Source organism: Thermothielavioides terrestris, chromosome 1, assembly GCF_000226115.1.
Source record: "Thermothielavioides terrestris NRRL 8126 chromosome 1, complete sequence".
Taxonomy (NCBI): Eukaryota; Fungi; Ascomycota; class Sordariomycetes; order Sordariales; family Chaetomiaceae; genus Thermothielavioides; species Thermothielavioides terrestris.
In genome coordinates, this window is record NC_016457.1 from 1007251 (window position 1) to 1022481 (window position 15231).

Here is a 15231-nt window from a genome sequence, read left to right on the forward strand (position 1 = left end):
AGTAATTGGAAGGAGCCACCATTACAGCCTTGGTGTGCACTCTGAGTTATTGCCTGTGATGACTGGTTCTTCTTGCCTTCCAACCCTGAGAGGGGCCATGCATGCAAACAACGACAGTCCGATGATTCCATCGCTTCCGCCTTTCTGTATACCCAGGCTCTGTGCAATGATTCTAGGAAGTCCTTTGCCTGCTCTGATGAACCAGCTATGACTTCTGCTCCTAATCAGGAATATGGTCAGTCGTGAGGAGCAAGCATTCCATTCTGAATGGCGGCCACATCTCACGTCCCAAACTTATCCTGGCAGATGAAAGAGTCTTGGCTTGGTTCTGCCTTCCTTCTCGGTTCCTTTTTGTTCCATCCTCCGCCACAAACATCAATGTATAACTGCGTGAACCAGCGCAAAGATCAGTCAGCTAAGATCAGCTCTTGCATAGAAGTTGAGAGAGCTCTCTTCCACTCACAACGGTAGTGACTGCCTAGTTCTTGTCTTTTATTCGAGTCTCTCTCCGTACGCGTGGCGTTATACACAGCGCTTAACTACCATGTCTCTCACAAGCCATCAGTATTGATCAAGGTTGTAGCCAAAAGGTGTCAACAGATATTTTCAACCCAGTCAGCCCTTTGCTCGCTTCTCCAGATGGTTTGCATATGGAATCAATTGTTCCAGCAATGGGCAGTTTGCATCAACCGATCTTTAAGTGAGCATTAATTTAACTCCATTGCTGGAACTAGAAGACCGTCTGAACCTTCCCAACATTACAAGCGAGAAATAGAAAGTGGTGAAGATATCCTTCCTGTGACACACTTTCGAATTCCGGAGTCACCCGGGGCTTCCCAGTGAGAATCGGTGGCCGGCTCGGCGTGCTCAACCGGCCCAGCTCCGGAAAAGTGGGGCTCCACTCAACGTCTGCCGCCCCCGAGCCGGGCCGCCAGCTTCCGCCACTGGCCGCCGAAACAACTACCGTCAACCGAGTCACACTTGCGTGCATTGGCCGACGGCTACCGACAACATGAATCCCCCTTCATCACTGATTCCCCCAAGAGGACAACCACCTCTCTTCTGTGACTGAAATCTCTGGCCTTCTCCGCCCAGCCCCAGCCGCCAGTAACTTCCCTGGATGACTTAGATGCTTGACCAGCTAGAGGATGATTAGTAGTATCTCGTCTCAAACTGCATAGCAGCCTGGAGCAGTGCTTTGACTTCCTAGGGGTTCCTGGCTGATGGCCAAGGGCTGGGCAATGATGGGTTCGGAGAGAACTCGGAATTATACACCTTGTCATCGAGCAAAACCTTTCGACGTGATGCTCCTCTGGCTGTGCCAGGGCTGTCCGGAGGTCGTCGTATAGTTCACAAGTAGATTAACAAGTAGATTGAGCGACAATTCGGATGGTTTAATTATCTGAGATGCTGAATTTCGCTGATCACATAGAGCGGCACCTTCATCGTCGCTCTCTTCCCTCTCCTGAACTTTTTATCCTTTCTCCGCTTTCTGCTCTCCTCTGTGATCACGCAGCGGCACCCCCATCGGCGCTCTCCTCTCTTTTTTGAACTTGTTGCCCTGCTACACCTTCTTCCCTTCTCTGGAGACCAGCGCACCTCAAGCAGCGAGCGCGCTCTCCTAGGACCCGTCTTTTCAAACTGGTATGTTACGAAGTCCTGGACTGCGACTGAGGCGGCATCGGTATTTGCTGTCCAGCTTTTCGGAGAGTGAATTTAGAAAACTCAGTCGCTTTTCTCTCTCGTTTGACATACTTCAGCCGAATCTTTCGCTAACCGACGTCTTCCAGCGCCTGCCCTCACTTCTCTCTCTCTCTTCAGTTATTGGAGACAACAACCAAATTTGTTCGTCACATTCCTCAGTTTCAAATTGCGATGAGCCACTCTCCGAACCAACAGGTCAACGGCGGCGAGGCGTTTGCTCCGATGGCCGACCCCGCGAACACGTCGGCGACCAGCAACCCTTCGGGCACCCGTCGTGGCAGCCATAGTACTCAATATTCCTCGACCACGGGGGTTGCCACTCGCACAGCTCCAAACCATGAACCTATAAGTACCGCCTTCCCGGCCGGATCTCCTCGCCAGAGTCAGCGAGCGGTCCTCCCTCCTCTGAGACCGACGCCTCTCGCTCCAAGACCGTTCAGATATACCATTCCAGCCCGTCAGGAAGGCGCCTTCTCACAGCACGGCCGCGGAGGCTTCGATATCAGACCCCAAGCCTCCTCGCAGCAGGTTCGCGGAATTAATGGCGGACAGATTCCACCGCCGCAAGCAATAGCTCCCAGCCCGGCGCAGCCCTCTCAGCATCATCATGCATCTGATGCCGAATCTTCTCTGCAGCCACAGACCACGACTCCGGGGCTCCAGAACCCTTCTCAGCAAGGCCATATGTCTGGCGAGGTCCGTAACCCAAATCTAAACTCCCAACCCAACGGGCTCCTTCCACCATGACAGCGCGTCAGATGACGAGCACACCGCACACCCGCGGACGACGGCTCGCGGGGGGGTTGCGTCCTTCTCCGGCCGCCACGCTGTGAGAAGGTCCCGGGGGGAGCAGGCACGGCGTCTGGCACTTCCGCACTCCTCGAACTCGTCACGCGCACATTCGTTGCTCGGGGTCGGTCATCATAATTCAAAGCTTGAAAAAGCCTACACGGGTTGGGCTTGGCGTGGAGGACTGGTTGGGAGTTGCGGGCTGCTTTTGGGGGGAGGCGCTTACACCATTCACGACCTGACCAACGGCCCTTTGTGCTCGATATCAAGTAGTGGATTTCTCAACGCGTGTCAACTTTTCTCTCATCATGCGTAGATCTGACGTGACGCCGGTGAAAGCGACTGACTCGACCATTCACTCTAGTCTTTGAAGTTCTAAGTTTCTGCCATCGCATCGCCCCTTCTCGTGCCTTGTCAACGTTCGCTCGCTGGTTAACTACGTTCCGCAAATTTCTCCCGCCCTCCCTCGAAAACAACAGCCAACTTCTGAATGGTTCAGAGAATGGCCCCCGCATAGCTGGGCGCACCAAGTGCAGCGTGGTCGCGGACGAGTGAGTCTGCCCGGTTGTAGGTGCTTTCGTCTCTCCCGCACCGGCCCTCGTTCACGCCGCTCCACCCGTCGCCGCTCCCCCCATCGCTGCTTCTCCCATCGCCGCCACTCCCGTCGCCGCACCCGTCGCTGCGCCAATCCCACCAGCCATTCCCGCAGCCCCCGTCGTCGCTCCTTCCGCCCCCGTTGCCGCTCGCCTACATCAGCCTGTCTGCCTCAGGCCCGACCGTCTTCGACTGGCTGCAGGTGCTCTCGGGCCTCGCCGCGCCGCCCGCCGCCGCCGACCCGGCCGTCGAACTGGAGGACCCTGAACCGGTCGCAGTCCCGGAGTGCGACACGTCCAGTTCCACGACCTAGAGAAGGAAAGGCGCGAGCTCAAAAATCGGCGCAAGCAGGAGGCGAAACAGGCTGCAAGAAGCGGTGGGAAATAATTGAGGTGTCGAAACACACGCACCTGCTAGCTTTTGCAGCAACAGCAGGCTCATACGGATCGGCCCCGCCGCCCGAGGCCTTCTCGGCGCAGCGCCAGATTTCGAGCTGGAAGTGCTGGCTGTTCTCGTGCCGCTTCCAGTCGTTCTTGCTGCCGAATGTCTTGTCTAAGGACCCGGTCGCTGTCGCCGCCGTCGTCGCCGTTGTGGCCGTTGTGGTCGTGGACAGGTTCGGCGAAGGCGTCGCCGCCAACGGGGACAGCGACGACGACAGCGACGACGCAAGCCGCCGCGACGTCCGCCACGCCGTTCGAGCCGCACACCAGCGCACCCGCCGCCATGCGCGACACTGCACAACCATCTTCCTTGTCTGAGAAAGAGAAAGGCGGAGAAGTAAAGTCCGCTTCCGCCGATACGACGCCGCTTCTCGCGTCCTCATAGTCACGATTCCGACTTTGCACTATGAAAGACTCTATATCGGTCTCTGGGAATGTTTTTACAAACAACTCGTCTTGAGAGGCATAGATCTAGACTGGGTATCATTGGGTACTACAACATTCCCACTATCACGGCACTCTGGTGGGGATAGTGGTGAAGGCGATTCCGTTGGCGGCCCATTGCCTAAACTCGCGCTGAATTGGACCTGGACACGAGCAACGTGCGGTAACTGGTGCTTTATAATACCCTGTCTCAATGTCAAGCGTAGAAAGCACCTAGACGTATACGAAGTATGCACAGAAGATGAGATTCTTTGCATCTGAACTCTGACCGCTTTCAGAGTGCAACTTGGGACAGAGAAAAGCCTCCACTGGACGAATGGACTCCTTTGCAATAACACCGCGATGTTCCGAAGACATTCTAGATACAAGATGAACTCGCGCTCATCATCCTTGGGGTCGAAACACACGGGACATGAATTTCAATCATCAAGCTTATAAAGTCACACACGGTACAACAAACGACCTGTTATAGTCTGCTATACAATCCAACTCACGACATTGCAGCCACGGTCCTTTCATACGATGCATTGGTTGCAACAAGGTGACGAGACCTGGCTAATAGCACAGTCGATTTTCAAAGCAGCAAAGCGCCGGAGTATTCTTAGATGGCATGTGGGTGGTGCAGCGTATGCGCGCCTGCAATTTGGATATACAAACGTTGTTAATATTTGTGAATTTAGTCATAAATCGCCGCCGCTAATGAGAAGAGATAAGCTGGAAGAGAAGTTGAGACGATTAGAAATTGAGACTTACATTGTGTCAAGACTTCAAGATCACAAGGTGGAACTGCGAGGGGACACTTGTGATGCTTTGGGCATTCCCTCTCATATCCCTTCATTTGCAACAAGTGATCTCTAGGAAAAAGAACATTCCCATCTTTCCGACTTCTTCCCTTGTGACTCTACTGTTGTGGCTAAGGCTAAAGGATTCGCTCTCACTCACTTCCTTCCTGTGAGTTCTTTCAAGCGCCCTTTGTCCTGCTTTCAAAAGCAGGCCGATTCCTATGCGCCCTTCCATCTGTTCTGTTCTTTATCCTCCCAACCAAATCTTACAAATGGCAAAGCCGGCTCCGATCACCACGGTCCGCCGTAAGCCCGGAGCGGGCTAGCTATGGTCTTCTTGCGGGGAACTTAAATGTACAGCCCCCTCGCCTGCCGGAGCACTTCTCTAGGTAGTCAACCCTTCGACGAGATCGCTTCGAGCTCGAAACGGCCGGCTTGTCATCGCGTCCCCCCCCCCCCCCCCCCCAAGATCCCGGGTTTGCCCAGCGCTCTCTCCTGGACCAGAAGACCACACATGATCTGCCAAGGGTGCAGGGAGAATGTGTGTGGACAGATGGCTTCAGATTCAGGAGGCAACTAGGTAGGCAGCACAGCTTTGCATAATACGGGTAGTCTCAGGGGTTTGCCATGATGAACAAAGTTGAAGTCTATCAACGGAAGCAACGAAATCTACTTAACTCTGCTCTAGGCCCTGTTCGACGCAGCATGGTATCTATAACATGCACAGTAAGTTCTCAGTCCTCAGTTCTTTAGCACGAGGTTGTCCCGGATCTTGGCGAGGTCCTCCTCGGAGAAGCCCAGCGTCTTGGTCACGTAGCCCTCGAAGCCGCCGTACTCGGTCTCGACGGCCTTGACAAAAGCCTCCCAGCAGCTGATGCGCAGGCTGAGCATGTTGTGGAAGCCCGGCGTCTCGACGCTCGCGGCGCGGGAGCCGTGCAGCGCGAAGGCCAGCAGCTGCTCGCGCGCCGGCTCCGTGCCGATGCGCGACAGGATGAAGTCCAGCGCGACCGTCTCGCGGCTGGCCCCGGCCAGCGTCAGCAGCAGGCCGGCCACGACGCCGGTCCTGTCCCGCCCGGCTAGTTGATTCCCAGTCAGCACTCGTACTCGCTCTTCTCACCATATCCACCCCTCGAAAAAAATCAAACAAGAGTCCAACACTCACCAGTACAATGAAACAAAAACGGCTCCTCCCCCCTCCCATCCCTCACCGCCTCCAACAGCCTCCTAATCCCGCCGGCATACACCTTGAGCACATTCAGATACATATTCACGAACCCCCTTTCCCCGTGACCCTCCACAAACTCGTCCAAGCTAACAACCGCATCCTGCTCGCCGGGGCGCACCCACACGCCCTCGACGCCGTCGACGACCGGGTCCGGCGCGCGCGCGTGCTCGCCGACCGAGCGCAGGTCGAAGATGCGGCGCACGCCCAGCGCGGCCAGCGCCGCGCTTCCCGCCGGCGACAAGCCCTGCAGGAAGCCGCCCGAGCGGAAGGCCAGCCCCGGGCGGATCGGCGAGCCCGGCACCAGGCCCAGGTCGCGCGCGTTGAAGGTGTCCGGGAGCGCGACGAAGGGCGGGCTGGACAGGGCGGCGCGCAGGGCGGCGGCCGGCAGCGGCGTGGAGACGTCTGTTGAGGCCAGCTCGAGGAGGTCGGCGGCGGAGAGCGGGGTGCTGGGGGTGGGGTTGGCGGTGGACATTGTTGTTGTTACTGTTGTTGCGGGGGGAGGGGGGTTTGGTGTGGGCGTGCGGGTGTGCGGGTGGATGCTGACGGGAGACGGGAAGGGGAGCTCGCTTGGGGCTTTTGTCGACGGTAAGGCAGGCAGGTAGGGTAGGTATCGCAGGTAGGTAGGCATACGGTCCGCATAGGGGGGAAGATGACAGGCTTACACCGCTACATCCGACTCACCCGAGGCAGGACCCCCATCGAGGGGCACGGCGTTGTGCCTGGTGCCCCGCACCTCGCTGGGCCCGACCCCGCTTGCTTCGTGTTTCCCCCCCGGGCTGTTTGGCTATTCATGCAAGGCACACCCCTCACCGACGGGCCATCCGGTGCAAAGTTTGAAACGGGCGGCTTACACAGTAACTCTAGGTTTACACTAGTACCCGGCATCAAAGCTGCCCCTTGAGCCACGCGTCCTGCAGCAGCTCCTTGGCGGAGCAGCGCTGCTCCGGCACCCACCGCAGCATCTTCCTCATCAGCTGCAGGAACCGTTCCTTGTCGTCACCTTGCAGGTTCGTCTCGATCTGCTCTAGCGACCGCGGCGGAGGCAGCGGAATATTGGCTTTGAAATCTCCTACAAAACCGGTAGTTAGGTCAGCCGCCGTTTGCAATGCTGCGTTCGTTCTCGGGATTCATCTCAAACGGACCCTTTTCGGAAAAGAACTCGGCTCCGCGCTTGCCTCGCGCGATCAGCTCCCGCGGCGGCAGCCCGAGAAGCCCAATGATACTAGCCAGGTGCGCCCGGCTGCGGTAGGCGTGGTGCTCCGGGTCCCTGCCCGAGAACAGGTGGCCGCCTTCGAACATGTCCCAGACCTGCGCGCTCACAGTCAGCAACGGTCTTGCAAGGAGGTTAGGTGTCCCTGCGCGCCCTGCGCGGGCGAGGTGAGGCGACTGAAGCCCATACCATGCAACCGACGTTCCAGATGTCTATCTCGTAGCTCCACGGCATGTCAAGGATGACCTCGGGGCTGCGATACAGGTCGGGCTGGACGTCTCGGGTGTTGACCTGCTCGCCCGAGACTACGGAGCCGAAGTCGCACAGCACGGGCGGCGCCAATTCCTTCGGCGCGTCGAGCTGCCGGGAGACGTAGATGAAGCGGCCGCCTTCAACTTCCTTCCTGGGCGAAGGGTTGTTCAGCTCCGCTTCCTCAAACTTTTCGAATATCGAGTCGTCTTCCGCTCCGAACATGATGTTGTCAATTTTGAGGTCTTAAAACCGTCAAGGTGTCAGTGGAATGCCAGTGGTTAAAAATATCATCACTTTGACATGCAACATTCTTACCGGTGTGAATCAGATGGCATTCCGTGTGTAAAAAGTCCAACGCCAGAAAAAGGCGATGGAGTATTATCCCCAGCACAGGCGACGGCAGACGACCGATAGGATTCCGGCCTATAAGACCTTTCACACTCTCCCAAAGGGGCGGATGCACAAGACATTGGTGCTCGCCGTCCGGCCCAACTACTTTGAACGAGTCGAGAAGAGTCCTGACGGCTTTGCGACCTGGGTGCTTGGATTTGGAAGACACCTCAGCCATGTGCTGGTAGATGCGAAGTTCACGTTCCGCATCACTGCCCATCGACTGTGATCGAATGAAGATTTTCAACGCAACATGGCGATGCTCGCTGCAGAACGTTGCTTGGGTTATTACGCCCGACCACCTGCATCACAGCTGAGGAATGCCACTTACTTTAAGTCCCTGGCCAGCCAGACTGTCGAGTATGCGCCGTATCCGAGCTTTCCGACCACCTGGTACCGCGAGATGAAGACCTCACCGATGTGGACGGGGTAGTACCGCGCGGCAACGTAATCTGAAAAAGTCTCCTCTTCAATCCTGCAGTCGGCGCTGATTCTCTCAAAGTTGGGGTTGGCAAAGACACGCGGAGCCGATGGAGGTCGGCGGCCCCACCACGGTATCCGCCTGAGTAGCGATGCCATCTTTTTGCTTGTTGTGTTGCCCTTCAACCGAAATTGAACAGAGATTGTTGGAGGGTAAAAGGTAACCAATCTGTGCTTAGTCATCCGCCCAGCTTCCAACTTGCATGGGCACTGACTAATCATTCCAATCATAGCAGCAGCAAGGGGAAGAACTCCCAACTACGCGCCGAAAGATTCCAGCCAGCTGCGGCCGTGGTGGCCCAGGTCGTTCCCGACCTTTATTAGCCAATCAGTTCTGCTGTTTATGCAAGTTATCGGTCTGAATCACTTCCAACTCAAACTCTGGAGGCGCCTCTCGGCGTCCATCACCGTCCTAAATGTCTGATCTAACGCCCGTGGACCATGTTGCACTGGTGCCTAGGCATCGCCAGTTGCAGAACACGACCACATCGGCCGCATGCCGCATCCAACATACTGAAAGTGTTGTCCGAGACAGGAGAGCCCGTGGCTCATTCGATTCGGGTGCTCCAATAGGAAGCCAACCTCCTAGAATGGATTCTGATGAAAGAGCGCCTCGCGAAACTGCCCGTCGTTCTGCAGCCAGCATGACCATTCCCGCTGACCTTGGCCACCCCCAAATACTGAGTACATTGCTCAGATCTGGTCCCAGTCTCCTTGACGATGCCCTACCTACTTAATGCGTCTGACTTCCCGGCCATGAACCATTGAATTGAACCATTGATATCCCGCCAGCGCTCCTTGGTAATCCGTATACATCTATCTCACTTCGCCTTTGGAATCCCTCTGTCATTGTTGGACGCCTTCACTTCCATCTTGAAGATGCGATCTTTCAGCACTTCGGCCCGGAAGCTTCTCCAATACCTTGGCTATCCATTTGCGGACCTTCCAGGTCCGTGGAAAACTGCAACGGAGACGTACTTGCACAACGGTGCGGCCAAGGTGAGTGCCCCTGCAGTGTTCCCTGGCTCGAATCTGGCCTTGTGTTACAATGTCTGCGCGATGTTTTGCGCGCTATTGCGACCTTGCTCTGGCAGCATGACTTTGACACCAACTCGATGAAACCGCTTCATGGGGATATGCTGATCTTAGTATAGAAAGTTGGCGTCATCAAATCGGTCGAAATCCTGTAAGTGCCCGTTTGATTCTGCTTCATGGTAGTGAACTCGATATCTCCCCTTCCCTTCCCCAGTACATACAAATCGGTGTCAGTCCACTGGGGCTAGAGTCTAATGGCCCGGACCCCTCCTTACAACCCCATTGCCGCCTTTATGCTTTCTCGAAGTTCTCTCGCGATACCTCGATAGATATCTTTGAGACCTATCTAGAGAGGAAACCTCCAGAACTAATGAACAAACCGCAACAGGCACCGGAACGATGGATCCAGTCCCGTTCACAAGTCTCACTACAACCCAAACGACCCGGAGGAAGTCATCAGCGTGAGGATTGAAGATGAGAATGGGAACAAGAGGACGCATCACATCTACTCAGATGGCACCGGAACAGGGTTTGTGGGCGACAAGCGTGAATGACGGGGCTTGGTGCTGGTTGTGTGATCTTGTACGGGTGTGTATTGACAAGCTGATCAAAGGTTATTCTCAGTTGATTGATTCCTTAACGGCACGCTGTGACCAATATTCCTTTGCTGGGACGTGATCCGGAAGTTCGCGTCTTTCCACGCCGCTTGGCCCTTACTATATGTAGACCAACCATCCAGGTGTTTCTGGATCGCGCCAAATCAGTGTGCTATTATTGCCTTGGTTGATTACATCCCATTGCTTGAAAAGTATGCTTGTTTCGGTTGTCTTGACGAACTGGCAGAGCTCTGGGCTAAGAACCGAAATCCAAATTAAGTCGAGGTTCACGGTGGTAAAGGTTACGCTCTCCTTGCAAAGGGATCAACTGTGATGGTGAATGATGGATGAAAGAAACGATGTCTCCTAGGTAGGTGCTATCTGTTTTCTGTTCTCGAATGATCACGGGACCTCCGGGCTCCCAGTCCCCATCCCAAGCCTGCATGTAATGGAGGTAGGAATGACAGTACCACCAAGCGTCGAACAACTCACCCCGTGCCCGCCGACCCAGCCCGCCACTCACCCAACCTTCCCACACGCCTTAGCCTGCGCTGCACGCCCGCGCGTCCCTCATCCACCGCCGCCGGCTGGCGGGAGCTGGATCGATGCGGAATCAGCGGCCCACAGCAGCCCCAGCAGCCCTCATGCTTCTGGGCATTCCTCGGGTGCAAGAGGCAGCCCGTCTCTGTCTTGCGCGCCGGCAGATCCCCGTCGTCGTCCAGGCGCCAGGCGTCGCGCCGGTGGAGCTTCCACCCCGGGCTCGGTTCCCGCAGCGGACGGTGAGACGAGGTGTCGTCCTCGGCGGGGGGTTGCTTGAGGTGGTGAGGTTGATGGTCGTGGTGGTGTACAGCCTCGGATTGGGTCATCCGTCCGGGGTCGATATGGCGGTTCTCGCGGGGGTAGTCCGACGTATTAGTCACGACACTAGGGGACTCGGCGCTTTTCCAACCGTCCGTGCTCACTTTGCGCAGTGGAGGTGGTTGCAGACCGCTGGCGTGCTCTGTGCTGAGGTTCGGCGCTGTGGTTGATGCACTCGGTAGCTCGTCCTCTTCCAGACCAACTGTCACGTTCTCGGGTAGCCGCTCCTAGCGGCGAGCTACCTCGGACGAGGTCCTAGAAGCTCGGGAGCCACGGGTGACTTCATCGTCGCGCATGCTGTTGCTGGATTCGCCTTTGCGGAGCTCCGGCGCGCCACCGCCGCCGTGCGGGTCCGCCGGCGCTGAGATGCGCCAGGGGTGAGTCCACCTGCTCCCATAAGCCTCGCGTACCTCCTGTGCTAGGCCAATCGGCGCAGTGGCAGCAGCAACTGAAGCCTGCTGGAGGTTGTGCACGGCATTGCGACGGGCTGGACTGATTGGAGGTATGGGCGGTGTGGATGGTCGCGATCCTTCCGTTGCGGCGTGGTCGGGGGCTCCCAAGGTTCCAGACCCTTGAGCGTGGTTCGTGCTGGATATTGTGTTAAAGGGGGGGATTCCGGAGGCCGGCTGGACCTTGTTTGTAGGGGCGTGGCCGTGATGTTCGTGGGCCGACACGTCCACAAACTCGACATATACGCCGCCGTCCGCCAGTCTGTGGTACCTTCGGCCTGTTATTTGGGGTCTGCCGTCCGAGCCCTGGTGGGTCGTGTCTTCCGCAGGGCTGATTTGGGCAACTTGCTCCGGCATCCCGCCGGACTGTGTCGGACTGGAAGCGCCGGTGGCAACTGGGCGACGCAGCGGGAGGTCGTCGAGCGCGGGGCTATGGCTCGCCGATAGTTGCTTCAAGGCCTGGGTGTAAGGGTCGGCCTCATCTGGGATGGTCTTGGGGTTGGACGCTTCGAGGCCCGTCCAATACCCGCACACAGCTGAGGAATAGCGGCCAGGCGCGGGCGACCGGATGTTGATCCCGCGGTCCCCGAATAGGAGCTTGCGCAGCCCCCTGGGCTTGGCGGGACGGTCGTTGCTCATTCTCTCGACTGTCGAAACTAACTTGGGCGTGAGGGCGAGCGGTGCTTGTAGGATGGAGACTAAAGGGGCTCAGAGAACGGCAGCTGCCGAGGGTAGGTAGCGGGAAACGGTGGGAGGGGAAGACCTTCGTTAGGAAGCGAACTGCTGTTTGCGAGGCGGAGCAGCAAAAGGAGACTAGAGACTAGGTCTGATTGGAGGGAAATGAAGCAAACGGCAAAAGGAATCAAGGATAAAGAGGAGGGTGGCCAGAAGGGGAGGTGATATTGTTTAGCAGGGCGGTGGTTAGAGGAGAGATGTTAAAGATGCCCGTTCTTCGGCTACCTGCGAGGTGGGCAGGGAAAGGCCAGTCGGTGGAAAGACCCAAGCATACGGCACTGCCAAAGTCAAGTTCAGAGGGGTTCATAACCGAAGTGGAAGGGACGACCAGGAGCAGCCGTCTGTGATGCCTGATGGCCGCGGAAGATCTGCCTGCAACCAATAGGTCGATTGGCTAGGTTCATCCTCACTGTGGGAATGCCCGTCGGGATGTGGTATCCATGGGGCCTGAACCACAACTCAGCGAAGGTACTATCGGAGCTGTCGATTCGGATAGCCTGTATCGACACTCGCCGTACCATAACCCTGAAAAGTCCCCAACAAAAACGCTCCATGAGCCCGACACTCCACTTACCCCTTGTCACTGGCCCAAAAGTCTTTGGCCGAGGTGGCCAGGGAGGCGACGGAAATATCCGTAGGCAAATGCGCGGTCGGTCCTGGTCCTTGACAGGACGTATACGTCCCTCCAGGCCTGAAGGGGGGAAGACTGCCTTGATGGTCTTTTGAGGTGGCTTGGTTCTGTGGGAACGAATGGCCGCTTGAAATCCAGCGGAAACCGCTATCAAGCAGCCATCATTCAGAGAAGCTCAAAGTCGTCCAGCTTGTCGCGATACTTCATGATGTTCTGCTTGATCTTGCTGCCGACGGTCCACGTGACGAAGTCTTCCATGTTCCTCGTCACAAGGAAGGCGGGGTCCCGGACTTCCTCGACGCCGACGCGGACATGCCCCTGCTCGATGAGCTTGGTGGCGGCTTGCACCGTCTCCGCCATGCGTAGCCTGTTGCCGGGTCAGCCTTCGATGAGAGGAATATGTAGTAGGGCCGGCAATATCATACCTGGTCATGACGACGGGTAGCCGCCGGCGGGCAAATGCGGACACGGTGACGTTGTGCTCGACCTGCGAGAGCTTGGATTTCGTCTACCAACAGTGAGTCGAGATGGTCAAAACGGCCAGATCGTCCGGCAAGAAACATACCGAAAGGATGCCCATGTCGTAGAGCTTGTCCAGGAGCAAGGTCTCATGTTTCCTCCTGACCTCGTTTTCTGGGGGAAGTAGCTGTAGCAAGTCAGTGCCGAATTCACGAGTCCTTATGAGACCGAGACTGGGGACATACACTGAGGCGATGGGCAAGCTGTCGCAGAGACTATTGCCATCAGTCAGCGGGGGCAAGCTCCCAGCACCACATAACAAAACTTACGCCGCATAGCCTGTTGTACTTGTGCTATTGGCAAGTTAGCAATTTGAGTGCGCAAGAACGTGACTTTGCTGACATCAAGCAGGCTCGGCTGATTGACATGAAGGCCGGGAAAGCGATGCGCGGCATACATAGTCCTCTGGCTTCTGGATCATATACCGCCTGGTACGGGTCAGCATATCTCACACATAAGAAGGGTCACATGTATGCTGGGCCTCATACCTGGCGACATCGTGGTGCCGGTGGTTGTTGTCCTGCTTGTAGTTGATGAAGTCGTGCCTGCAGCACACCGTGAACTTAGCATGGGGCGGTCTCTGTCATTCATCCGGGAAGGCAAGAGCCTACTTCTTCAAGAGCTTCTGCTCATGATACTTCAGTTTTCGCGTCATTCTGCCAGTATGGTCAACGGTGTCTCTGTTTGGTGGTATCCGATTCCGATTCCGCCGTCTTGCGATTCACAGGTCTCGCAGGTGCTGATAACAACGATATGGTCCAGAATTTTTGGAGAAGCTGAAAGCACCAAACTTTGCCTGCCGGAACCCCTGCAAGTGCAAGGTTGAGACTCCACAGCGCCAGGCAAGGCGGCCAGAGGGAAGCCAATTGGCCAAGAGCAGCCCACTCGAAAAAGACGGGTCCCACCCGCTTCAACATCGCGAAGCCGAGACTTGGTGAGGACCGAGGTGCAGAGGGCAGAACACAGCAGCCATGGCGTGCAGGCAATGGCTCTCGACGGCCGCGCGCCAATGCCAGTCCGGCATGGCACAACAGAAGCACTTGCGCACTTTCTCGACATCAGCCCCAGTTGCAGACAGTCAGTCCCGCCCCGTCGCTGCAAGACAAAACCTTAGTCATGCCCGAGCGAAGCCGCGAAATGAAGGCGTCCTAACGCAGGCACAGTCCGCAGCTTGTTTCCCAACTCCCAGGCCGTGAAGAGGAGTAACAACAACAACCGCGCGAATGCCTCGAACCCCTCCGCGGCGCTGCAGTCGATGCTCGCCGAGGGCATGGAGCGCGGCGGACCGCTCTCGGCCGCCGAGCAGCAGCAGGTGCTGGCGCAGCAGCTGCAGCCCAAAGAGTACGTCCGGGAGCTGCGCTTCGCCGCCGTGACGGACAACTACATGCGCCAGATGCCGCGCCGCTGGAAGACGGGCGACGTGTACGCCCCGCGCGACCTGAGCCCGACCGAGATGGACAAGTGGCGCCAGGCCCGGCCGCCCGAGACCGACGTCGTCGACATGTTCGGCTTCAACCCGCTGGACAACTACAAGGTGCGCCTCGCCTATTTTCTTTTTCCTTTTGCCCCCCTCCACTGCTCCACGATAGAGGGAAATACGGACAAAAAGAAAAGAAGAGGAGAAAAACTGACAAATATCCCCCACGGACAGAACTTCGCGCTCATCTCGGAATTCATGACCACCATGGGCCGCATCAAGCACTCCAGCGACACGGGGCTGCGGCCCGTCAACCAGCGCAAGATGGCCAAGGCGATCCGCCGCGCCATCGGCATGGGCCTGCACCCCAGCGTGCACTTCCACCCGGAGATCCTGCGCATGTCCCGCTTGTCGCTGCCCGTCGCCTCCATCCCGACGAAATCGCACCCGTCGCAGAACAGGCTATAGAAGGGCAACGGGATGGGGGAAGTTGGGGGTTGGGGGGTGCGTGCGGAAGCGGGTGTATGATGTGTTGTGTTGTTGGACATGTCAGCAAGTGGAATGTGCTGTCTTAGAGGGGTGGAAGTGTACAGGTACCTAGAGTTTACCAGTCTCTATATGTACAATATACACGATACCAAGAAATAGGGCACAGGTATGATGAGCTACGGTCTTCATTAC

General features: G+C 56.9%; 7 protein-coding genes across 7 annotated transcripts; 3 read left to right on the forward strand and 4 right to left on the reverse strand.

The window, feature by feature from the left end:
- Positions 1 to 1875: 1875 nt before the first annotated feature.
- Positions 1876 to 3845, forward strand: THITE_153904 (uncharacterized protein; the record flags this gene model as incomplete). The annotated part of the gene is made up of 3 exons (XM_003648691.1): positions 1876 to 2016; positions 3065 to 3386; positions 3451 to 3845. The coding sequence occupies 3 exons, from the start codon at positions 1876 to 1878 to the stop codon at positions 3843 to 3845; spliced, it is 858 nt and encodes a 285-aa protein (XP_003648739.1).
- Positions 3846 to 5311: 1466 nt separating this feature from the next.
- THITE_2106522 (uncharacterized protein) lies at positions 5312 to 6683 on the reverse strand. The gene is made up of 2 exons (XM_003648692.1): positions 5916 to 6683; positions 5312 to 5829 (listed from the first exon to the last, which is right to left on the reverse strand). Exons 1-2 carry the CDS (start codon positions 6448 to 6450, stop codon positions 5495 to 5497), a joined length of 870 nt encoding a protein of 289 aa, XP_003648740.1. The 5' UTR covers positions 6451 to 6683; the 3' UTR covers positions 5312 to 5494.
- Position 6684: 1 nt separating this feature from the next.
- On the reverse strand, positions 6685 to 8456 carry THITE_2106524 (uncharacterized protein). The gene is made up of 5 exons (XM_003648693.1): positions 8162 to 8456; positions 7756 to 8096; positions 7378 to 7682; positions 7121 to 7286; positions 6685 to 7047 (listed from the first exon to the last, which is right to left on the reverse strand). Exons 1-5 carry the CDS (start codon positions 8407 to 8409, stop codon positions 6863 to 6865), a joined length of 1245 nt encoding a protein of 414 aa, XP_003648741.1. The 5' UTR covers positions 8410 to 8456; the 3' UTR covers positions 6685 to 6862.
- Positions 8457 to 9189: 733 nt separating this feature from the next.
- THITE_112236 (uncharacterized protein) lies at positions 9190 to 9899 on the forward strand (the record flags this gene model as incomplete). The annotated part of the gene is made up of 3 exons (XM_003648694.1): positions 9190 to 9309; positions 9465 to 9496; positions 9734 to 9899. 3 exons carry the CDS (start codon positions 9190 to 9192, stop codon positions 9897 to 9899), a joined length of 318 nt encoding a protein of 105 aa, XP_003648742.1.
- Positions 9900 to 10997: 1098 nt separating this feature from the next.
- On the reverse strand, positions 10998 to 12143 carry THITE_2106528 (uncharacterized protein). Its single transcript, XM_003648695.1, has one exon. It carries the CDS (start codon positions 11885 to 11887, stop codon positions 11027 to 11029), a length of 861 nt encoding a protein of 286 aa, XP_003648743.1. The 5' UTR covers positions 11888 to 12143; the 3' UTR covers positions 10998 to 11026.
- A 476-nt stretch (positions 12144 to 12619) lies between these two features.
- THITE_2061555 (uncharacterized protein) lies at positions 12620 to 13858 on the reverse strand. Its single transcript, XM_003648696.1, has 8 exons — positions 13745 to 13858; positions 13622 to 13678; positions 13531 to 13561; positions 13403 to 13426; positions 13319 to 13348; positions 13180 to 13260; positions 13040 to 13122; positions 12620 to 12981 (listed from the first exon to the last, which is right to left on the reverse strand). Exons 1-8 carry the CDS (start codon positions 13786 to 13788, stop codon positions 12780 to 12782), a joined length of 552 nt encoding a protein of 183 aa, XP_003648744.1. The 5' UTR covers positions 13789 to 13858; the 3' UTR covers positions 12620 to 12779.
- Positions 13859 to 14037: 179 nt separating this feature from the next.
- On the forward strand, positions 14038 to 15209 carry THITE_2106534 (uncharacterized protein). The gene is made up of 3 exons (XM_003648697.1): positions 14038 to 14210; positions 14297 to 14667; positions 14785 to 15209. The coding sequence occupies exons 1-3, from the start codon at positions 14105 to 14107 to the stop codon at positions 15016 to 15018; spliced, it is 711 nt and encodes a 236-aa protein (XP_003648745.1). The 5' UTR covers positions 14038 to 14104; the 3' UTR covers positions 15019 to 15209.
- Positions 15210 to 15231: the final 22 nt, after the last annotated feature.